At 31.6% G+C, this 23,179-nt stretch overlaps 1 protein-coding gene across 5 annotated transcripts in view; it reads right to left on the bottom strand.

The window, feature by feature from the left end:
- The window catches only part of CCDC91 (coiled-coil domain containing 91), a 355,737-nt gene that overhangs the window by 109,716 nt on the left and 222,842 nt on the right, over positions 1–23,179 (bottom strand). For 4 of the 5 annotated variants that reach the window (XM_081309048.1, XM_081309047.1, XM_081309049.1 and 1 more), the window contains 3 exons: positions 4,830–4,922; positions 4,668–4,736; positions 2,690–2,866 (listed from right to left, as the gene is read on the bottom strand). In XM_081309048.1, the coding sequence (XP_081165174.1) occupies positions 2,690–2,866; positions 4,668–4,736; positions 4,830–4,922 (339 nt within the window). The remainder of the gene's footprint in view (positions 1–2,689; positions 2,867–4,667; positions 4,737–4,829; positions 4,923–23,179) is intronic. The other variant, XM_081309051.1, reaches the window with a different exon arrangement.

The raw sequence follows: 23,179 nt of genomic DNA, 5'->3' as shown, positions 1-23,179 counted from the left end.
TATAAGATAGTTGTAGCTTTGTGGATTAGTCTCTGTGTCCTCTATTCTGTACCATTGGTCCACCCGCCTGTTCTGGTACCAGTACCATGCTGTTTACTCGGACTATTTCCTGAAGACCTTAAAAGAGCACACTACAGGGATACTGCCACATCGATGTTCATAGCAGCACAATTCACAATTGCTAGACTGTGGAATCAACCCAGATGCCCTTCAATAGATGAATGGATAAAAAAAATGTGGCATTTATATACCATGGAGTATTACGCAGCACTAAAAAATGACAAAATCACGGAATTTGCAGGGAAATGGATGGCACTAGAGCAGATTATGCTTAGTGAAGCTAGCCAATCCCTAAAAAACAAATACCAAATGTCTTCTTTGATATAATGAGAGCAACTAAGAGCAGAACAGTGAGGCTGAGCAGGAAGAAAAGATTAGCATTAAACAGAGACATGAGGCGGGAGGGAAAGGGAGAAAAAAAAAGGGGAAATCACATGGAAATGGAGGGAGACCCTCATTGTTATACAAAATTATATATAAGAGTTTACGAGGGGAATGGGATAACAAACATGGAGGGAAATGAATTTCAAAAGATGGGGTAGAGAGAGAAGATGGGAGGGAAGGGGAGGGGGGATATTAGAGGATAGTAAAGGTAGCAGAATACAACAGTCACTAATATGGCAGTATGTAAAAATGTGATGTGTAGCCGATGTGATTCTGCAATCTGTATTTGGGGTAAAAATGGGAGTTCATAACCCAATTGATTCTAATCTATGAAATATGATTTGTCATGAGCTTTGTAATGTTGTGAACATCCAATAAAAAAAAAATAAATAAAAAAAAAGAAAGGAAAAAAAAAAGGGCTATTGGAATGACAGTTGTTTGGTTGTAGTAAAATCATATGAAAATAAGAATCTATTTACAGATGATTTTGACTGCATTTGAGATACCACTTTACTTTTGAAAACCTTAAAGTTACAATATTGTTCTTTCTTTTTTAACAATAATTCTTTATTTTTATTAATTTTTTGTAGTTGTAGATGGACAGCATGCTTTTATTTTATTTGTTTCATTTTTATGTGGTGCTAAGGATCAAACCCAGTGCCTCACACATGCTAGGCAAGTGCTCTACCACTGAGCTATAGCTTAGCCCCCCAACAACATTGTTCTTTCTGATAGATATTTCCTGTGCAATTCTTTTAGCTACATGGCAATTAAACACAAATACAAAACACACACACACTCACACACACACACACACACACACACACACATCTCTAGCAAAACCTTCAAGCATTTCTAAGAAAATAAACACAATGTATTGTAACATGCTTGGATTATCTTCACAATACTCTGAAACTACATGGGACAGATTTTAAAGTTTATTATATATATTACAGTTTGTCTTGAAGACTGCTGACAAACCAAAGGAGAAGTATGCTCTTTACATAAGTATTTTTATTTGAATGATGAATATGGGCTGATTCACTCATGCCCTCTTGTTCGATTTCATGGTGAACAATGGCCTATATCTATGTGAGGTTCGAGAAGTGAACTACAGTCCAAAATATATATTTTAGATAAACTCTACCAAATAAGGAAAAATAAACAATAATCTTTCCCTTGCTGGCATGAAGTTTCAAACTGAAAAGATGAACAATTGGATACTCAATATATATTCACTGATACTAATAAGAGGTTACAGTAAGAATCAGAAGGTAATTATTAATTTAATGAAAAATAAACAAACAAAAAGATCTGTGATTACACTATTGTTATCTCACTATAAATATAACCTACAGAACTACAGATAGGGTAAGCATGTGTTCTTAAGAATGAATTTAACTGGCATCCTTAAAAAAAAAATCTGACATAGTCCTGGATATTGGAAACATGAAATTTTTAGGGCTTCATGAAGACGAGTCTTAAAAAATTTATTAGGTTGATTGTTTTGAAAGGGTAAGCACTTTGGCTACATTTATAACAACATATTTATACATTTATAACAATATAATGCTACAAAGTAAGGCATCCATGAAAGTTATCATTTGCTTTTATGTATTTGCTTAAGGGATGATTTGTTCAAGTATCTCTGCCCACACAAAGAAAAGACTAAATGGAGGTAAAATAGAACCATACAAATTCAATTATGGAAAATGAAATTTAGGTCAGGTTTTTACTTGTTCACACAAGGGCTAAAATGTCACTTTGTATATAGGACATGTTGTATCTGTGTATGTCCTTTATGAGACACAGAGTATATTTTTGAGGTTTTATTAACTATCATTACCAATTAAAGGTACATAGATGTACAATTAGACATAAATTATTTGAATCAAACTGGTTTCTATATAAATACATTACTTTGTATTGATTATGTGTGTGAGAGGAAAAAAAGAAAAAACAAAAATAAAAAATCTTAGAATTTTACTATAGTTGCAATATAAAGGTAGATCCGACTTGTGAAAATAGAATAAAAGATAAAATACATTACAAAATGTTTAATTGAAGAAAGAAAAGGAACATTAAAATATTAAAAATTACTAGAGTTTGAAACATTAATATCAAAAAACACTAAACACTGCTGAGTCTACTAAGGTAATTTCAAGTAAGACAAAATAATAGAAAGGCTACTTTATTTAGAGAAAAATAAGAAAAAAAATGTTTTCAAAAAGTTTATTTTACTAACCTGACTTATTTTTCTTTGTTCTTGTATAGCTGTTTGAATTGCCTGGGATACTTTTTCTTGATCTTTTGCATGTTCTGTCTTCCATAATTCCCTTTCTTCAGCATGGGCTTTTTCCAAATTTTTTCGTTCTTCTTCTACTGCTTTCATAACTATCTCCTTCATTGCTTCTTTCTCAAGCTTCCAAACAAATAACGACCAAAACAAAAATATTTCCATGACTGACCTGGTTGACCCAAAACATAATTTGATCTTATACAGTTTAATTCTCACTTGCTATTTTTATTCTTATTAAATAGTTAGATAAAATCATATTGTTATTTTTTATTCCTACTTATTAAAATCCCTACTTAATTCCCAGGCATTTGTATACTTCAAAGAAGTCAAGCCTTTGTTTAGAGTAGCAGATTTCAAACTGGTCTTAAAACTCCTTTACGCAATAACTGAAAAGTTATTGAGTGTATCAAGAGGTTTTGTTTATGCTGGAGATATATCTATATATCTATATATCTAGATACCTAAATATATATAGATATATATATTGAAATTCATTTAAAATTAAAAACTACAGTTTCCAAAATTTAAAAAGTGAGAAGAATGTTGTTTGTAAACTTCTTTAATCTTTTTAATATCTGACTTAGTAAAGACTGTTAGATTCTCCTACCTTCCTTCTGTATTAAATCTGTAATGATAGGTTTTGGTTAAAGTACATAAGGAAAATTCAGTCTTGTAAAAATAGATGGTTAAAAAGCCAGGAGGAGAAATATTTAGTTAGTTTAGGTAACTGTAGATGTTCTTGATTATTTCATACCAAAATTTTTTCATACTGTTATATTACAATTCTTTCTTATACTTTGAATGAATTCTTTATCAACACATGATTTTCAAATGTGTTACTTAGAAAATATTGATTGACACATTTCTTTATATATAAAAAGAAAATAACATTTGTTAATATTATTATCTATCTAATCATAAAAGTCTTGAAGTACTGGAAAACAGATTCAAATTTTCCAGATTTTAATTTTAATTTTCACTACTTCACAGTCCATTTCAAAGATAGAGCTTTCTATTTTGTTCTCTAATCCATGCTCTGGGAGTTTAGAACCTGGTCTTCTTTGTTACCCACACCAAACGTATGTTGATTTTATCTTCTCTTTCTAGAATTAGTCTATTTCCTTAATTTCCAATCTACTATTAGTCTATTTTTAACACTCTCTCTAACCCTGACTTTAGATGTACTCCATTAATTCCTTCCCTACTTTCAAGCTTGTGTTTTCCCAAATTTTCCCCAAATTAATGTCATACTTGTCCTAAAAAAAATTCAACATATCTTCCATATTTAAGAAATCATACTCAGTTCAGGATGCTAGCCACCCTTTAAAGGGACATTTCAAAAGTAATTTATTGTTTAAAAACTTCTATGACATGAACATACCATCTTCATGTTCCCCATAGTTTAATTAATTCCTCTTTGCCTTATTAGCATATAAGTAATATATTTTTTTCTTAATGGGTTAAAATTCTTTATGACAAAAATCAGTCATCTTTAGATTTGCAACCTTGGCATAGTAGTATGCACATGCACGTAAGAGTCATTCAGTATCTATTAACTAAATTTAATTTAAAATCCAAAACTTCAAAGTTACTATTATAAACACATTTGTTAATATACATGTATATTAACCCACACAAACACGGATACATGCTCTGTATCCTACCAGGTGGATATTAGTTTCCTAACATATATGTTCATTTTAATATGTAATTAACAACATATATTTAAAAGCATTTTGGTGCCATCAGGATCTTATGTAATATGAATTTAACAAAAATGTAAAAAGTCATATCCCGAGTTTAAGAGGAAAGAAACATTTTTTGAATAAAACATTATAATAAGTAGACTTAAAAATTAGTGAAAATAGTTTTCAACTCCACTTATTTATAGAGAAAAGAAACCCATTATCACAGATGAAAATACCTTTGCAGCAGACACCAATGCCTCTTTATTTTTTTGCCTTTCTTCCTCCAAACATTTTTCTAGTATTTCCTGTAAATGATGATAGTGAGAAAGAACCTAAATTAATTAGTTGAAGTAATAAAATACATTCTTTCCATACTCTGAGCACACTTAAAATATTACCTTCTGTTCTTGAGATTGCTGAATCAAAGCTTCCTTTATTTTTTCTTTAAACAGATCTTTCTCTGTATCTAGCATTTCAAGGAGCCTCTGATGCTAAAAGGAAAAATAACTGAATTATGATTGTGACTCTGATACTGATAATATATCAAGAAGGAAAACAGCTGATAAAATTTATTTGCCCAGAAGTACTGAAGTAGTTACTAGAGGAAACAAGTGGAAATATGCTTAAAATGGAGGTGGAGGAACCCAAGACAGTGAATTCACCTTTTTCCAATCAGCCTAAATATATTTTTTAGCCCCCAAGTTCAGTAAACAAGTTCAGTAATCTAATTTAGAAAGTTAATCAGAAAGTGATAAAATATATTTTTCCAAAATTAAATTTGGAAGAATATTTCCCTAAAATGATTATTATCTTGTAGCCACAAAAGTGATCAGATTGTAACTGAGAAAAACTGTTTGCTTAATGAGCAACTAACTATTATACTATATTATTTATTTCTAGTAAAGCACTGTGGAGAAGACTGAAAGATTTATTAATAGTTCTTGTCCCAATATTTAACCAGTTTCACAAAATTAATCTATGAAGTCATCCCAACAATATGATGTCATAGCACAAGTATCAACATTTGGGGGGTGGAGGTGCCGGGATTAAACTCAAGGGCACTTAACCACTGAGCCACATCCCCAGCCTTTTGTGTATTTTATTTACAGACAGAATCTCACTGAGTTGCTTAGTGCCTCACCACTGCTGAGGTTGGCTTTGAATTTGTGATCCTCCTACCTCAGCCTGCAAAGCTGTTGGGATTTACAGGCGTGAGCAACCGCGTGCAGCCCAAGTATCTACTTTTATTATAATATGCTAATAAAAAAGCATAGAACTATTGGGCAGTTAAAACAAAAAAAAATTAAATCACTGAATCAAGAAACAGAATGAAGCTTTCATCAAAAATAACTCTGAAATTAATTTTTCCTTAAAATAAAAAAATCTATTATGACAGCAAGGCACATTAATGAAGTCATTAAGTAATTAATTACAAGTGGGCCAAGTTTCCTCAGTCATCCAACAAGAACTAAATACAAAGAGGATACTAAGCTAAAATGACAATTTTTATAAAATTCATTTTGAATGACAATTCTTAATTCTGACACTATGCTATATAGAGGACAGCATTCAAGCTTGCTTGCACAAAAATAAACCCGAAATTATCGTTTGAAACAAGCATTCTACTTAAAATATGCCTGAAATGAATTAATGGATCTGCTTGGGAAAAAAATACAATTAGGTTACTGGCTTTTCTCATTCATTATTTTAAACACAAGGCACTGTTAAATAGTGCTTTACATGAAGTAGTACCACAAAACCCTTACAAAAAACCTGCTATATTTGGGGTAACTTGCCAGATTTTTAATGAATCATTTCAACAATACTCATATTTTATTTACATGTTACCAAAAGAGGTAATTATTTAGTAGCTAAAATTAGCTCCAGTACTTCATAGTTATTACCTATAATAACTAAAAGCCGCATGATATAAGTAGTATGTTAGGTAACACTTCACTTCCATTTGGTTATAATAACATATGTGCCTTTATTCTTTTTAGAGTACTATTAAACTAAGATATAAGTTCTGGTCTTTCTCATTCTTCCTCTCTTTTTACGCATGGGAGGAGGGGACAAAGGGTGGATTAGAAAAGTGGATATCATATTCAACTAGATTTAAAAATCAGTTTTTAGAAGATTTTAATATTTCGTGGGGATATTATATCTAGGTACAATGTAAGGAACTTTACAAATGTTATTAGTAAATGTTCACAATAACTTAGAAATGTGTTATTACTTATTATCAATTTTAAAATTAAGTTACAGCTACGTCAACTGCTTTGGTTCAAAGGACTAAGAAATTGTTAAGTTGTAACTCAGACTCAGGAAGAGCTGAATACAAAGAGCAGGGGATTCTCTAGAAATCTGAGGACTCTCAGATCTCTACTCCATCACCATGAATTGCATCATTGACTTTTTGGATTAGTCATATAATCATACTACTTATCTAGCCTTAAAATTTATAGGAAAAAAAATTTTCAAAAAACCCTTTAGTTATATTGAGATTATGGTGAGTGCCTCAACTCTATTTCCCACTCCCTCTCCCAGATCAAGATACAGTAACAGAGACTGTTTAAGACTACAAACCTAGAAGGGAATGAGGCATCATTCGTTCTTGACAGATATACTTTTTGGAAAGTAAGAATGTAAAACATTTAGATAGCTGAGTTTCACCCACTAGAATGCCAAGAAATACATAGCAATAAGTAATTTATTCAGCAGTTAACAAACAAGTTGACTTGTTTACAAAGATCATACCTTCAGAGAAAGAGAATATTCTGTGGAAAAAAACAGAGACTAATATCCAAGCCACAATTATAAACGCTGTCTTATACATTTCTGTAAGTGATTAAATGTATTCTTCAGTTTAATTTGCATTCTGGAGATATATCTCTTAAGAGGCAGCATACTCTATCAGATTTATCATAGGCATTGAGACCAACTGACTGTTGTGTGGAGTTCACTCACCAGTTTTTTATTTACTAACAGTACAAGTTAATTTTTCTAAGTCTTTAGTTTTGTTTACTTTTTTTAATGTAATGCTAGTAATGCCAACTTCATGGTATCATGAGAATTAAACTAAGTAATGTAAGTGATGTATCTGTCACTCAAAAATGTTAACTAGACTTCCCGTTGGATAGTTTACACAATTATGACAATTAAGTTCACTTATGAAAATAAGTGTTGTGCATATGAAGGAAAATATTAGTTTCTACTGAAAATAAAATGCCTCAGAAGGAATGTTCATATACTTTTGCAAATATATATATATATATATATAATAGAAAAACAAATATCAAAGTATCCCTCCCTAACATATAATACATTAACTTTTATAGTACAGACCAATGTCAAAGAAAAGCAGCAGTTTGGGCATTCTGTCTTGAAACCTCTATCTTGAAACTTTTCAAATTTTTATTTTATATCCACAAAAATTAGGATTACAATGTATTTTTTGTTTACAGTGTGACTATTGTCTTTCATAGCTCTTATAACTATAATAGTGGGTAGGAAATAGTATCTCATGGTTTTTAATTGTATATCTCTAATGACTGAGGGTGTTATGCATCTTTTAAAATGCTATGTTATGTTATTTTCTGATACTATAGCAACAACTCTTGTAGTATCTGCACAAAAAGGGAAATCATTAGAGTACTTTTGCAGCCTTTGTAAGGGACTGCAGGAAAACGTGTATGGTTTGAATTCTGTCTGTTGTCTGACTTCTGCCAGAAGTAGCAATGACTTTCCTTTCTGGGACAGAGCTTATTGGGTTATTTAATCACAATAAGAAATTATAAAGTACCAAGATAAAGCGTGGCCAAAAAGCTTTTCAATCCCTTTATTCTATCTAACATATAAACCATATCTGGAAATTGCCCTTATTACTCTTACCTTCCATGTCAATATGAAGCTCTTTAAATATCTGGGCATTCCATCACCCCAGAAATGGTTTCCTTGGGGTGGCTGAGGAAGGGTTGATACTATTCCACCTTACTAGCTGACTAAGGTAGGGATGTTCTAAAAATTAACTGTTGCATACCTTAGAGCAGACATTCAAAGCAAAGGCAACATCATAAAATACATAAGGATCATTTTTTAAAATCTTATTCAAGACACCAAACTACAGGATTGTCTCTGTTCTTAATAGAGACATCAAAACATTTATAAACAAAGAAGAGATTCCAACAGATTTTTTAAATCTTACATGTTCTCTACATTTACAGTAGTTATTTTTTTTTATTTTTGGGTGGTACCTGGGATTGAACTCAGGGACACTCAACCACTTAGGCACAACCCCAGTCCTATTTTGTATTTTATTTAGAGATAGGCTCTCACTGAGTTGCTTAGCACCTCACTTTTGCTGAGGCTGGCTTTGAACTCAAAATCCTCCTGTCTCTTCCTCCTGAGCCACTGGGATTACAGGCATGCACCACCACACCAGGCCTACAGTAGTTATTATAACCTATTGCAATAAACTTTACAGACCATTACATTTAACTCCAGACCTTGCTTATATCTACTAATTCCTAGAGGACTTTAGATTCTATACAAAGGATATCTGGAGTTTCTAATGAAAAATTCTTTATTTGTAGAGTTCCTAATAACATAGACTTTTCTCACAGGAGAGTTAAATTATACATATGAAAACATTTTACAAACTATTTCTACACAAATATAACCAACTATATCTTGACTTTGCTATTTATAATTATGGTTTTCTCCAAAGTTAATAACCTGTAAGATACTATTTTGTTCTCTGTATATATTTTATACACTGTAGCTTTATGTTACTACCACTGGATAATTTTTCATTAGTACTACTGTATTTTACATTATACAGAAAGTAGATGAACCCAGTCATGATGAGGATTCAGCATATGAATCCAAGGAGATGTTGATCAAATGGTAAAATGTTTCAGTTATGGAGGATGAAGAAGTTCTGAAGATCTAATATACAACATGTTGACTACAAGTTAATATTGTATATTTCATGATTGACATCTGCTAAGAGAGATCTTAAATATTCTCATGTTAAATTGAGCTAAAATTTGTTTTCACATGAAGGGACTGTCTTTTTAAATCACAGAAAATAGCTAACCTCCCTGTAAACATTTAAAAATAAAATCCATTTTTGAGCATATCTCCCAAAAGTTCTCTTCTCTAGATCAAATATTGCCACTTGCATTAGTGATTTTTCATGTGATCTGGTTTGAATTCCCTCAAAACCAGACATGTTATCCAAGATTTAGTGGAATAAGATGTTTCAAGCATATAGAAAGCAAACAAAATAAATAATGCAAATATCACTCATCTTCTAACAACTGTCAATAATCTACAAATATTTCATCATCAATAAGGTCACCTATGGCATAATTGACAAGAATGATTTTAAGTCTTTGTCTTTAGCAATTTTTATATACATTAAAATATACAAATCTTAACTACACAACTTTGAAAAAACCTTAGCTATGCACTTTGCTGCATGACACACATCTCTTATCACCATCTGTGTTGCCCAAGTAGCCTTTCCTAGAAGCAATAAGTGTTCAGATTTTTTTCACATTTGTTTTGCAGATTTTTGAAATATCTATCTTTATTATCATAAAGTATAGATTATTTCATATATGGCTTCACTGGGTCTATAGAAAATTTGTAAGATTAATCTAAATAGTTAACAGTGTGTTATCAGTAACTGATTTATTTATATTCCTGAACAGCATTCCTCTGTATGAATATATCATAATTTGTTTACCCATTCTACTTATGATAGACATTTGGGTTGTTTGCAGTTTTGGCTGCTGTGAAAAAAAGCAGTCATGTTTACCCTTTGACATGCACTTTCATTTCTTTTGCAAATAGGAAAGTGTATGTTTAAGTTTATAAGAAACTGCCAGATAGTTTTACAAAATGGTTACAATACTAGGAATTATGAGAATTTCATTGCTACCTATTCACCATTTGGCTATTTTAGTCTGTTTAATTTTAATAATTTTAACAGGCAGAACAAAGTCTGTCACTATGGTTTGAATGTGAATTTTTATAATGATGTGAAATGTTAAATGTTTTATCATGTGCTTTTTGGTCATTCTTAAATTTTTCCTGTTTTTGTCTTTTTCAAGTTTTTGTCAATATTTATTTCAGTTTCTCTTTTATTACTAATTTATAGATATTTTTGTATAATATAAATCATTGCCAAATATAAGTTTCATGAATGGTTGCCCTAGTTTGTGTACTGCCTTTTCGCTTTTTATTTTTCATTTTTTATTCATTCATTTATTTATTTTTAAGAAATGGGGTCTAGTTATGTTGTCCAGGCTGGCCCCAAACTCCTGGGCTCAAGCGATGCTCCTGTTTTAGCTTCTTAAATAGCTGGGACTACTCACATGCCACCAGGTCTGGTTCTTTTTGCTTACTTTAGGATTTAGCTAGCAGAAATTTTCACCTTGATGAAACCTAACTTACCAAATTTTTATAATTATTGCTTCATTTGATATAAAATTATTGTCTAAATTTTGTTCTTTTTAAACTTAGTACTGTTTTAATAGAAATGCAAATACAAAAATATAGAACAACTTCATAGAGAATAGCAGTAGACTATCATGACTGACCTACAGGAGTTTAAAAAATAAATAAATAAAGGGTGAACATGTCTACGTTGTGCTTAAAATATTTGATAATAATTAAAGATACAATCTTGTCTTCCACATAACAAAAATTTTAAAAATAATAAAACTGTTTATTGATGTCCCAGGAACAATATATCTTTTCTGAAGTTTTTATTTTTAAAATTAGCATGTAATAATTGTACAAATTTTTAGAAAGTGCAGGAAAACACAGGCAAAAGGAATAGCATACATTATGTACATTCAGTTGGATAAAGAAATAAAAATAGTCTAGAAATGAAAACAATTTCTCAAATCCTACCTTATTGACCTCAGAGTTTAAAGTCTGCCATTGGAACTTTATGATCTTCCATAATGAAACCCTAACATATTCTTTTTCTCAATCTACATCAGAAGACATTTCAACATTTTGATGGTCAACTTATTTTCTCCCATATTTCTCTGCTATACCACCATTTTTCTATTTCTATAGATATTTAAAATCTTCTCCATCAAAAGTGATTTCATGGGGGCTGGGGCTGTAGCTCAGTGGTGGAGTACTTGCCTTGCAAGTGTGAGGCACTGGGTTCTATCCTCAGCACCATATAAAAATAAATAAAGATAGTGTTCATCTACAACTAAAAAATATTTTTTAAAAAAGTGATTTCATGGATCAAAGATTGATTGTAAGCTGTGTATTTTTAATGTAGAACCTTTATTAAGCTAATACGAATTTTAAACCACTAAGCAGAAAAGAATATACATGATTACCAGGTTTCTCTACAGAATATATTATATTTCTATGCTGGGAAATGTGGTTTGAGAACTGGTTTAAATAATTACTGTCTTGGTCTGGTTATTTATTATGTGACTTTTTAACTATTTTAAAATAATTACAAATATAAAGTTGATTGAAAGCTTATATGTAGTATTTACATTTACTCATAACAGAGGAATAAATAAAGACAAATTTTATATTTTTTCTGATTTTGGATATAGAATATATCATGAAAAACCCAGTACAAAAACGCTGAATGTAAAATATAAAACATACCTTTAAGTTATCTAGATCTTAAAACTAAGCCTCAAAGGATTATCAGAATTAAATTTCCAATTAAGATGATCTCACAAATATGAAAAACAAAATGCTTGAGGAAACAAGCTACCATGAGTGTGAGTCAGCACAAGTGCAGAATCAGACCTTAAAACACAATAAATGGTCGAACTACCAGATACAAGGAATTTCTAAAAAGTACATTTAACATCTTTTCTTAAGCATCAAAAATATGAGTATGAAATCAGATGCTACAAAAAATGAATATGTATGCTTAGAAAAAAGGAGAATATAAAATTTTAAAATATATTGGTTGAAAAAGGCCAGTAATTGATTTACACTTCAGTTTACAAAGAACAGAAATGTGTGGCCAGGAAGACAGATTCTGAACAGATTACATAGAATGCAGAACACGGACAAGAACTGAAAAACATACTAGAGAAGTATGACATATCAAAGTAGAGTTGGAAAAGAAAACAACAGGAAACAATGGGGCAGAAGAAATTTTTCCAGAAAGAAGAGAGACATGTATACACAAACTAAAACTCAATATGACATAAAAATAATAATTAAAAAATGTCTCACTAAATCACATTAGCAAATCTCAAAGCAAAAGGAGTGTATTAACAGTCATGGAAAAATCGATTGATTATCTTAAGAAACAAAACAAAACCCCCTTATCACTAGTATTAACCCATAACTAAATATGAATTAAAACTACTGTATCAAAATAAGGAGGGAATAGATGTACTATCATAAAAAAATATTTTACAACAATATATCTTCATTGAAGGACTATTCAGTGCTACCTAATAACACTTTCAATTTCAATTCAGAAATCACATGAAAATGACACTTAAAGAAGTTAAGACTAATGGCCCCCCTCCAAACAAAACATCTAATATATGCTCAAGTATGTACAAAGTTGATTCCACAGAATGATAACAAGAAAGTTAAAACTGTGAAAATGAAGATAGGACAGGATTAAATAAAATCACAGGAGAGAAACAGCATCAATATCAGGAATGGAGTAACTGGTGTTAAAGCATTCTAAGGTTCTTATAAAATTCAGGAAAGTGATGATTGGTTAACATTATATTTTAAGTTCAATATTTATAGTAAATTCTCTAATATAACTTCACAACTATCGATTTTAGCACACTTCTCACTAATGGAGCCGAAACAAAAATCAATGAGGATATACATAATCAGCAAAATATTCGCTAAGACTAAAAAATTTGATATGTGACTTGAAATTTTGAATAAAAAAGAAAAAAATAAAGAATTAACCAAAAAGAAGGTAAAAAAGAAAAAGAGTATTTTAAAAGCTAAAATTGAACAATAAAAATTTAAATACAAAAGTATTGTAAGAAATGTAAACTCCAGTTAAAAAACAGATTATTGACTTCCAGTTTCTGATGCAGACCATAAGAAGCTTAGTAGTTGCCACTATGTACTAACATCAAGTAAAATCCTAAAAGAAAGAAAGAAAGAAAGAAAGAAAGAAAGAAAGAAAGAAAGAAAGAAAGAAAGAAAGAAAATGAAAAATCCACAACTATTCTTAGATTTAAGAAGTAAAGTCACAGGAAAAAGTGCTAGCCACAAAATTTAAAACATACCCAGGGAGAAACAAAGAAATCACAACTTACAAGAGTAGAAACTTCCAAATAGAAACTTTCTGTGGAAGAAAAATCCAAATTGCAATCAATGAACTGCTGGAGGCTCAATGTGAAAAAGTTGAAAGCTCTGCAGAGATTCGATTACACAGCAGTAATGTCTTGAGCTTCATCTACAAGAGCTCACAAGGTTCTAACACAATATCTCAGAAAAATCCCTTTATGCTTGCTTCCAGTCAATAGGAGAGCAAAAGGAATGATTTTGAATAGTCTAGATATTTCACTCTCCTTAACAAAGTCAACCTTCGGAAATTTAAAGATATATTAGAGATTACGAGAGGTACTTACTCTCCTGTCACAATGGAACTAAAATACAAAACAGTATAGCTCAACACAAAGAAAGCTGAACAATCTCAAGCTACTTGGAGATTAAATAACAGTTTGAAATAACATATGTGACAAAGAAAACAATCTCTAGAAAAATTTTATAGATACTTTAAACTAGAAGAAAATTAAATTACAACTTACCAAAATTTGTGGGATGAATAAAAAGCAGCACTTAGAAGAAATGTTTAGCATTGAATATGGATATCAAAAAAAAAGAATCTAAAAATCAATAATCTTTCCTATTAGTTTAGATCCTCAGTGTTGACTAAAGGTGGGTGGCTTAAAGCTTTCTCTCCATAGTGGTGCTACTAGGAAGAGAGCTATGGGACCCTGCTCCCTCCCCTTTCTTTCCTTTGCTTCCTGGCTATGAGGTGAGCATTTATGCTCCTCCACTGCACTCCACTATGAAGTGTTGCCTCACCATAGACACAAACCAATGAGGTTAAATGATCATGGACAGAAACTCTAAAGCTGTGGGTCAGAAATTAACCTTTTTTCTTTATAAGTTAATTATTTTAAGTGTGTTTGCTCTAGTTTTGAAAAGTTAGCATATCTACCATAAGAAACAAGAAAAGGAGAAGCTAAGTAAGTTCAAAGCTGAAAAAATGAAAATAAGAACAAAAATCAATGAAAGAGAAAATCAGTAAAACCCAAAGCTAATTATTTGAAAATATTAATAAAAATCAATAAGAATCTATCCAGGATAACCAAGAAAAAAAGCGAGGACATTAATTATTAACAACAGAAATTAAAGAAGCTACAGACGAAGCTATCACTCAGAAGCTATAGATATTCAAAGGAAAACAATACTAAGAAAACAAAATCTATGTAGACAAACTGGATAACCTAGAAAAGGTGAACCCATTCTTGGAAAAGACACAATCTGCCAAAATTCACCAAAGAAGAAACAGACAATATGAGTAGTCCTATATCTTTTTAAAAAATTAATCAATAATTAATAATCTTTCAAAACAAAAAGCACCAGATTTGGTTTGGTTTTGTAAATTCTAACAAACATTTATGGAAGAATATTTAACAATTCACTATGATCTAGTTTTAGAAGATAAAAGCTGAGGGAATAGTTCTTAGCTCATTCTATAAGGCCAAAATTATCATAATAACGAAATCAGACTGGGACATTATAAAAAAAGAAAATCCCAGACCAGTATCACTCAGGAACACAGATTCAAAATCTTCAACATATTAGCAAATCAAATCTAACAAAGTATAAATAGAATTATTCATGACACAAAGTAGAATTTATATTAGGTATGTAAGTCTGGTTTAACATTTGTAAGGGTCCGGCGAAGCGTCGGAGAAGGAGAGACCACAGGAGACTAGCTTCATGCAATGGCAAGGGGGATTTATTAGGGATCCGTTCCAGCGCGCTGGGGCTCCGTGCTCACTCAAGAAGGGAGAGCAGCCCAGAGCCCTGAGCAGAGGTCAAGCAGAGCTTAAGTACACTTTTTGGAGAGGGCGGGGGGCTTTGCATGCATCAGAACAAATCATCATGAGGCGCGGGAAAATTGAACAACAATTCTGATACATGATTAGTCCATTCATTGGCGGGAACAGTTTGGGCAGGGGTGATTGGTCACTTCTAAACGGGGTACACATTAAAAATTGATTGGTTCTGGGGCCTATATGCTTACGTGCCATGCTACCTGGAGCCCTTAGCTATTAAACAACCAGGGAATCAATGGAGATAGTTACTGGGCAGTTCCCTGCATTGTCCTAACAACTTTACAGAGATTACAGGTTCCGGGGATAGCAGAGGAATTGTAACAATAGACTTTTACCTTTTAGCCCAGGCCTTGTAATCTAGAAGCTTTACAATGCCCTAGTCTTTTACACTTTAACTCAGACTTTTGCAGCTTAGAATCAGCTTAGAAATTTTACCTTTACACATTCAAAAATCACATTTTTATCAACAGAGTAAAATCACATGCAGACAAAGCATGTGACAAAATCCAACATTAATTCATAATAAATTCTCTCATCAAACTCGGAAAAAAGGAAAACTTTCTCAATCTGATATCGAGCATTCACAAAAAATCTACAGCTAACATCATTAAGTTTTTCTATTAGGATCAACAACAAAGAAAGCATGTCATTTTTACTACTATTTTTCAATGTCATACTGGAAGTTCTAGATGATGCACTAAAATAAAGAAACAATAATACTAACAATAAAATAAGACCTATACAGTTTGGGAAGAAAGAAGTAAACCTTTGTTCACAGAAGATGAAAATCACAGTTTCAATGTAATCCCAAACAAAATCCTAGGAAATTATTTTGTGGAAAATGATAAACTAATTCTAAAGTTTATGCAGAGAAGGAAAGGCTCAGAATAGTCAACAAAACACTGAAGAACAACAAAGTTTGTGGACTGGTCCTACCTCACTTTAATACTTCCTATAAAGCTATGTTTACCAAGACATTGTGATGCCTGAATGTGAATACACAAATAGTTCAACAACAGAGAATGTAGGAGCCAAAAACAAACACATGACAGTCAACTGGAATTTGAAAAGGAGTAAAGGCAATACAATAAAGAAAACATAGTCTTTTGAAAAATGGCGCTACCCAAGTGGACATTCACATACAAAAAAAAAAGTCTCTAGATACAGCACTTCACAAAAGCAAATGCAAAATGTTAGATCTAAATGTTAAAACACATTATAAAATTAGTATAAGATAATATATGTGAGAAATATATAACTTTGAGTTTGGTGATCAGTTTTTATACATAAAGAATACTGAAGTTGCAATTCATGAAAAATAACAGATAAACTGAACTTCATCAAAATTAAAAGCTTCTGCTCTGTAAAAGATGTAAGGAAAATAAGATTACTGTCAATTAGAGAATATATTTGAAAGAGATACTTCTGATAAAGCACTGTTATGCAAAATATACAAAAGCTCTAAAACTCAACAATTTAAAAAATAAAAATTAGTAAAAAAAACTTTAATAAAAAGCTTGCCAAAGAAGATATCTAGATTGCTAATAAGTATATGAGGATGAAAACATATGTCTTGAGAATTAAAATGACAAGATACCAGAATAAAACTATTGAAATTGTAAAAATCCAGAATACTGACATCAAATTCTGGTGAGATATGGAATAAGAGAAACTCACATTCATTGCTGGTGGTGAAAAATGATATAGCCACTTTGACAGAAAGTTAGACAGGGTCTTAGAAATCCAAAGGTAATTTTGACATACTATCCAACATTGATTAAACTGCCTTGGTATTTAAATAAATAAGACGAAACATGTCTACACAGACACTGGCACACAGATCTTTGCAGCAGCTTTATTTAAAATTCGTAAAACTTAAAAGCAACCAAAATATCCTTCATATAAATGGATAAACTGTGGTACATGAATAATGAACTATTATTCCGGGCTAAAAAGAAATGAATGATCAAGCCATGAGAAGACAGGTTGGAATGGTAAATACATATTACTAAGTGACAGAAGCCAATCTAAAATGTCTACATACTGAATGATACCAATTCTATGATTCTCTCAACAAGGCAAAACTAAGGAGAAAATAAAAATGTCAGTGTCTACCAGGGATCAGGTAAGGGAAGGATTATTAGATCATGGACAGTTTTAAAGCAATGAAATTATTTTGTATTCTATTACATTGTTAGATATACATTGTGATATAGTTGTCAAACCTCTTAGAATATACATCAACAAGAATGAACCATAAGGTAAACTATGTACTTTTGAGATAATGATATAAAGAATTTCTCCTTCACTGACTAAGACTAAGGGAGAGGGATGCCTAGAAATATTACTCTCTACTTCACTCTTGATTTTATCTTAATTTAAGTGATAACTATAAAATTGTATAAGTTGGTCCAAATTCATAGAATAATACCAGCTATAAAAACAAATTTTACTATGAATAATATTTCAGTAAATATGAAGAAATAATAATATACATGTTAAAGTAATTTAATTTCTAACACACTATTTCTCTATAGTCATAATACCTTCACTTTCTTTGTGAAGTCTTCCCCAAATACTTAGGAAGAATTAACTGTTATCTTCTGAACAGTTAAACGTTCTGACTTCCAGATCATTTTGTTTCTATCACTAATGTATTAATTATTATAATATACTGTGCTTTATTTCTGATTCCCATGATAAGTTTATTAACTACTTTAGGACTGAAAATGTTTATATTTTAAAAATTCTTTCTAGTACAAAACTGTTATATTGAAAGCTCTCAAATTACCCTTATGACAATACTCTAGACACTAACATTCTAGAGAAGTTCTATCAGTTATCAAAATGACTGCTTAAAGATCACTTAAAAGAATACTGGACTAATATTTGACTGTGAAAATAACAAACAACTGTCTTTTTCCAAATCATGATGAAAGAAAAAAGTAGGGGTCACCTAAAAATTGTACACAAACATTATTGGGAAACTAATTAAATAACTCCCCTAAGTGCAACTTGACCAAAGCTTTAACAAGGTTACAGTCAACCACACCAATCATCTGGTTTGCAAGATTTCCTGCTGGACATCAACACCAACCACTCGTTAGACCCCAAACCACCTTGGGAAATAGCTGTGGCTAAGATTTACACAGACCAGTAATGGACTAAATTACTGGTTCAGTAGAAAAACAAGTCAGAAGCATATATAACATGACAGAAATTGGAAGGTCAATAAAAAGATTTATATATCAGACTCCTTGCCCCACTCCTCAAAATTTAGCAGAATTTTTTTAAGATGTGAAGTTACTAAATGACTTAAGAAAGCTCCAGTTGTTCTCTTATATAAGCCTTATAATTATCATTTAAGGCAGATTTGGTAAATAACATCTGGGGAGAGATTATCACATCTTTAATGTCTTTGGAGATTGGAAATGAAGCAATCATATCATACTTTTGGCATATTTCCTTAAAAGATTAAACATCTATCTAGAGAAAGAAAGTGGAAAACAAAAAGGCAATGCCTCTTTCTCCTTGATATACAAGAAATAAACATTCCCTAGATGAGAAGGGGAATCTCAAGCAGCACAAACTATTTTCTAGTACGTATGTAGTATATAATTCTGCATATATTGGAAAATACATCTTTATTTTCCTCTCTCCAAAATAAACTATATTTTGGGATATACAATAAATACTGTAAATAATCATAAATGAGCAAAACATGTAATGAAAAATACAATCTAAACAAAATAACATCCATAAAGTTAGACATAAAAATGATAGTGTCCAGAAGGGTTCAGTTCTGATGAGTTTAAACTTAATACCCACATTTTTCAGATTTTTTCCAGCAGAGTGCTAGATAAGTCAGAAGCATATATAACATGACAGAAATTGGAAGGTCCTCATTTCAATTAGAACTAGTATGCTTTTACTGGTCTTGTTTGTTAAGAACACAGTCTTAATCTAAGAAAAGGTTAATGTTTAAAATAAATTTGTATACTGATAAAATTTGCTAAAGTAATGAAAACATAAATTCAGATTTCATATCTGACACATAAAGAGCCTGGAAGTCATCATTTATAAGAAAAAACTGATCAAACTAAAGATCAATTATACTCCTTAAATCTGTCAGAACTATCACAAACTGCCACCTCAAACTAGAGAAACACACAAATTCAGTGATCTGCGTATCTACAAAAGGAACTGCTGGTACAATTTGTTTGACACTCTAATGTGATAATTTGGGATATTGCTTTGGTGCAAATAAGGATATTTATGAGAATGAGAACTTCTGTGGTTTGAAAGTCTTATTGGAGGGTTCTCACACTTGGTTTCTCACCAGGAATCCAATCAGAATCTCACAGTGAAGAACTAAGAAAGTTGCCTTCATGGGTCTGGCAAGGGGAAAAAAAAAGTAACCAAGTGAAATAGTGAAATAGGCCCAGAGCATTCTAAATTACAAAGTCCTATTCTTCAGATAAATAGACTTTGTCAGAACTTTCTGTCACCTGAAAGATATTACAATATCTTCTAGACTTCATATCTCATATAAAGAAGGTGGAGTGGGGAGCTAACTAATACCTACAAAGGTCAAAGGCTCCTGGAGATTTAATCACATGATTATAGATGGCTTCCTCTCCCTAGTACCTTATCACCAAATCAACAGCATTCTGCTATTTTAATAGTGACTAAGAGTCTCACAGGTCTTTTAGGTATCTAAACAGGAGTTACTTAGAGGTAAAAAACAAAAACAAAAACAAGGATACTTAAAGGAGTTTGAACTCCCTTAAAATTTACAGCCAACAGAAAACACTAAACATATAATCCTAGACAGATAATAACTTAACACCTGCCCCTAAAATCTATGGACATAACACCAATCACATAGTCTTTTAACAGAATTTATAAGGCATATTAATAGGCAAGAAAGTCTGAAGAAGCAACGAGAGCATAAGGACCACTTTCAGATATAAGAAACTTTTTGGAATTACCAGAATAAGAATTAAAAATCAAAAATGATAAACATAGTGAGGAATGTAATGGAATAAATAGCATGCAAAACCAGATGGATAATGTGCAAGCAGAAATTGAAAGAGACAATCAAAATACTGGAATCAAAATGGGAAAAAAATGCCTTTGGTGTGCTCATCAGTAGATTCAACATGACCAAGGGAAGAATCATTAACATGACAATAGGGTAACAAAGACTTCCTAAATGTAGTGCAAAAGTTTAGATTAAGGAAAACAAGGGGAAAAAATGAACAAAAATATAGACCAGAAGAGGCAAGAACTGTGGGACAATTTTGAATGGTGTAACAAAGTGTACCTGAAATACCAAAAGGAAAAGAAAGAAAGACTGAAGTGGAAGAAGTATTTGAAATAATAAGGGCTAAGAATTTTCTAAAATTAATGACAAACACCAAACTGCAGGTCCAAGAAACTCAGAGAACATTAACAGAATTAATACCATAATCTACACATAAGCATACGTTCAGACTGCAAAATATCAAAGAAGAAGAAGAATCTTGTTAAACAGCCAGAGGAAGAAAACACCTTCTTATAGTGGTAAAAATTTAGAATTACATGTAAGAAAAAAAGGGAGTGGAGTCAAATATTTAAAGTGCTGAAAGGAAAAAAAAAACACCAAGAAGAAAGAATAAAGATTTACCATACCATATATTAATATACACCACACTATAATAAAATATAGTTATAAAACATATTATGGTATTTATACAAGAATCAACATACCAATAGAGCAAAACAAAAAGCTCAAACAAATCCATGTATGTGTAGCAACTTCTGTGTGATAGAAAAGCACCATGAATATTGTACAAAGAATACACTGTTTGTTAGTTCAGTGGCTCTCAAATTTTAGCATGAATTGACATGTGGGCTTTTAAACATGGAAGAACACACAAATCAAGAGGCAGGGAATTGGCACAGACATGGGGCTTGTCTCAAGTTGCAGAAGTCCCAATCAGAGAGCTGCAGAAGTTATATGGACCCCAGGGAGAAGAGGAGGAAAGGAGAGGACTAAGAGTAGAAAGTACTGAAGAGACCTCTACGCTTCTCCACTCCTCCTTCCAATAAGCAGGCCTCAGCTGAAGGGTCTGAAGATCTCCACCAAACTCCTCAGAGACCTGGGAACAAGCACACCTGGACTAGGAAGAGAAATATGCAAAGAACAGGTTGGATACTTGATTTTGTCTCCCATCAAACACTATAACTTGGTAGTCTAGTGGGGGGAGAAGAGATATTCCCTGTGAATCTTGTCAGGTAAAGCCTTTGGAGGTGCCTTTGGGTCAGGCTAGAAAAAGTCACACAAAGGGTTTTGGTTTGTTTGTTTTGGAACAAGGCATGGAGTTGGATTCTTCAAGTATAAGCTACTAAGAAAAGTAGCTCAGCTTAGAGGGGAAAATGAAAATAGATACTGTATCTTTCCTTAAAATCACATATAAATTTAAACTCCATAAATTCATTTAAAGGGATGAAATACAAAAATGGAAAAAGGTAAAATTATAAAGTTAATATGCAAAAAAAGCACAAGTAAATCTTTACCTGTGAGGACAATTAAGAAATTCTTAAAGAAAACAGTACAAACCACAAGGCAAAAATTGATTGATTGAATCACATTAAAATCAAAGATTTCGTTTAACTACAAAGTTAGTATATTCACTTTACAGACAAAAGACATGTGCTTCATATAAGACCTTTGATGGGTTAATAATGTTATTTACAAATAGCCCCTGAAAATCAGCAAGAAACAAAACCTAATGAACTTCAACAGTGGAGGGGAGGGAGGGTTTTAAAAACTGGCAATTTATTGAAAAGTAATCCCCAAAGTTAACAAACTATGATAAAAAATAGAAGTTAGAAATGAGATTATCATTCACTAAAGAGTACAAATTACAAACTGGATAACACTAATTATCTTGGGGGAAATGGCATATAGGAATATCTCAGCTTTGTTGGTAGAGTGTGGGCTTACACATCACCATCATTCTAAAGAACACACTAGTGGTACTTAAATTTAGGCATAACCTGTCATCAAGAAATTACACTCTTGGATGGAAATTATGATTGACAACAAAGAGATCAGTGGATAAAGAGCCAAAGTGACAGACGTAATTTTCTTTTTATCTCACAATGAACTGTAAAGACACACACTTTTTTTTTTCTTAAAGTTAGTGAGAAGTTAATAAACAGCCTGATGTCCATTACTGAAAGAATGGATAGGGAAAATATTGAGAATTCAGACTATGGATTCTTCAATAACAAAAAATGAACTCAGTTTACACATTGTAACAGATGAATGGTATAAGATTTACGTACACATATAGCAATTGTTTACAATTTTAAAAACATGTTTAATGGATCTCAAAATAGTCCTTAGTGGAAAAAGGCAGGAAACAAAATAAGTTCTGTTCTATACAGAATGGATTTTTTATGAAATAAAAATAGATGCACACAAAATAATATAACAAAGATTATGAAAACACAATAAATGTTCAAATAAGTGTAAAGGGCGATAGAAAACCAAACAGGTAATAATACCACAAACTGAGGAGGATGACTCTTTTCTCCTGAAGTTTAAAAAGAAAAGAAGATCACAATTATACTGA

Source organism: Spermophilus citellus, assembly GCF_964194105.1.
Source record: "Spermophilus citellus genome assembly, chromosome: 10".
Classification (NCBI taxonomy): domain Eukaryota; kingdom Metazoa; phylum Chordata; class Mammalia; order Rodentia; family Sciuridae; genus Spermophilus; species Spermophilus citellus.
The sequence above is the reverse complement of the archived record's forward strand: the minus strand, read 5'-3'. Positions and strand labels throughout refer to the sequence as shown.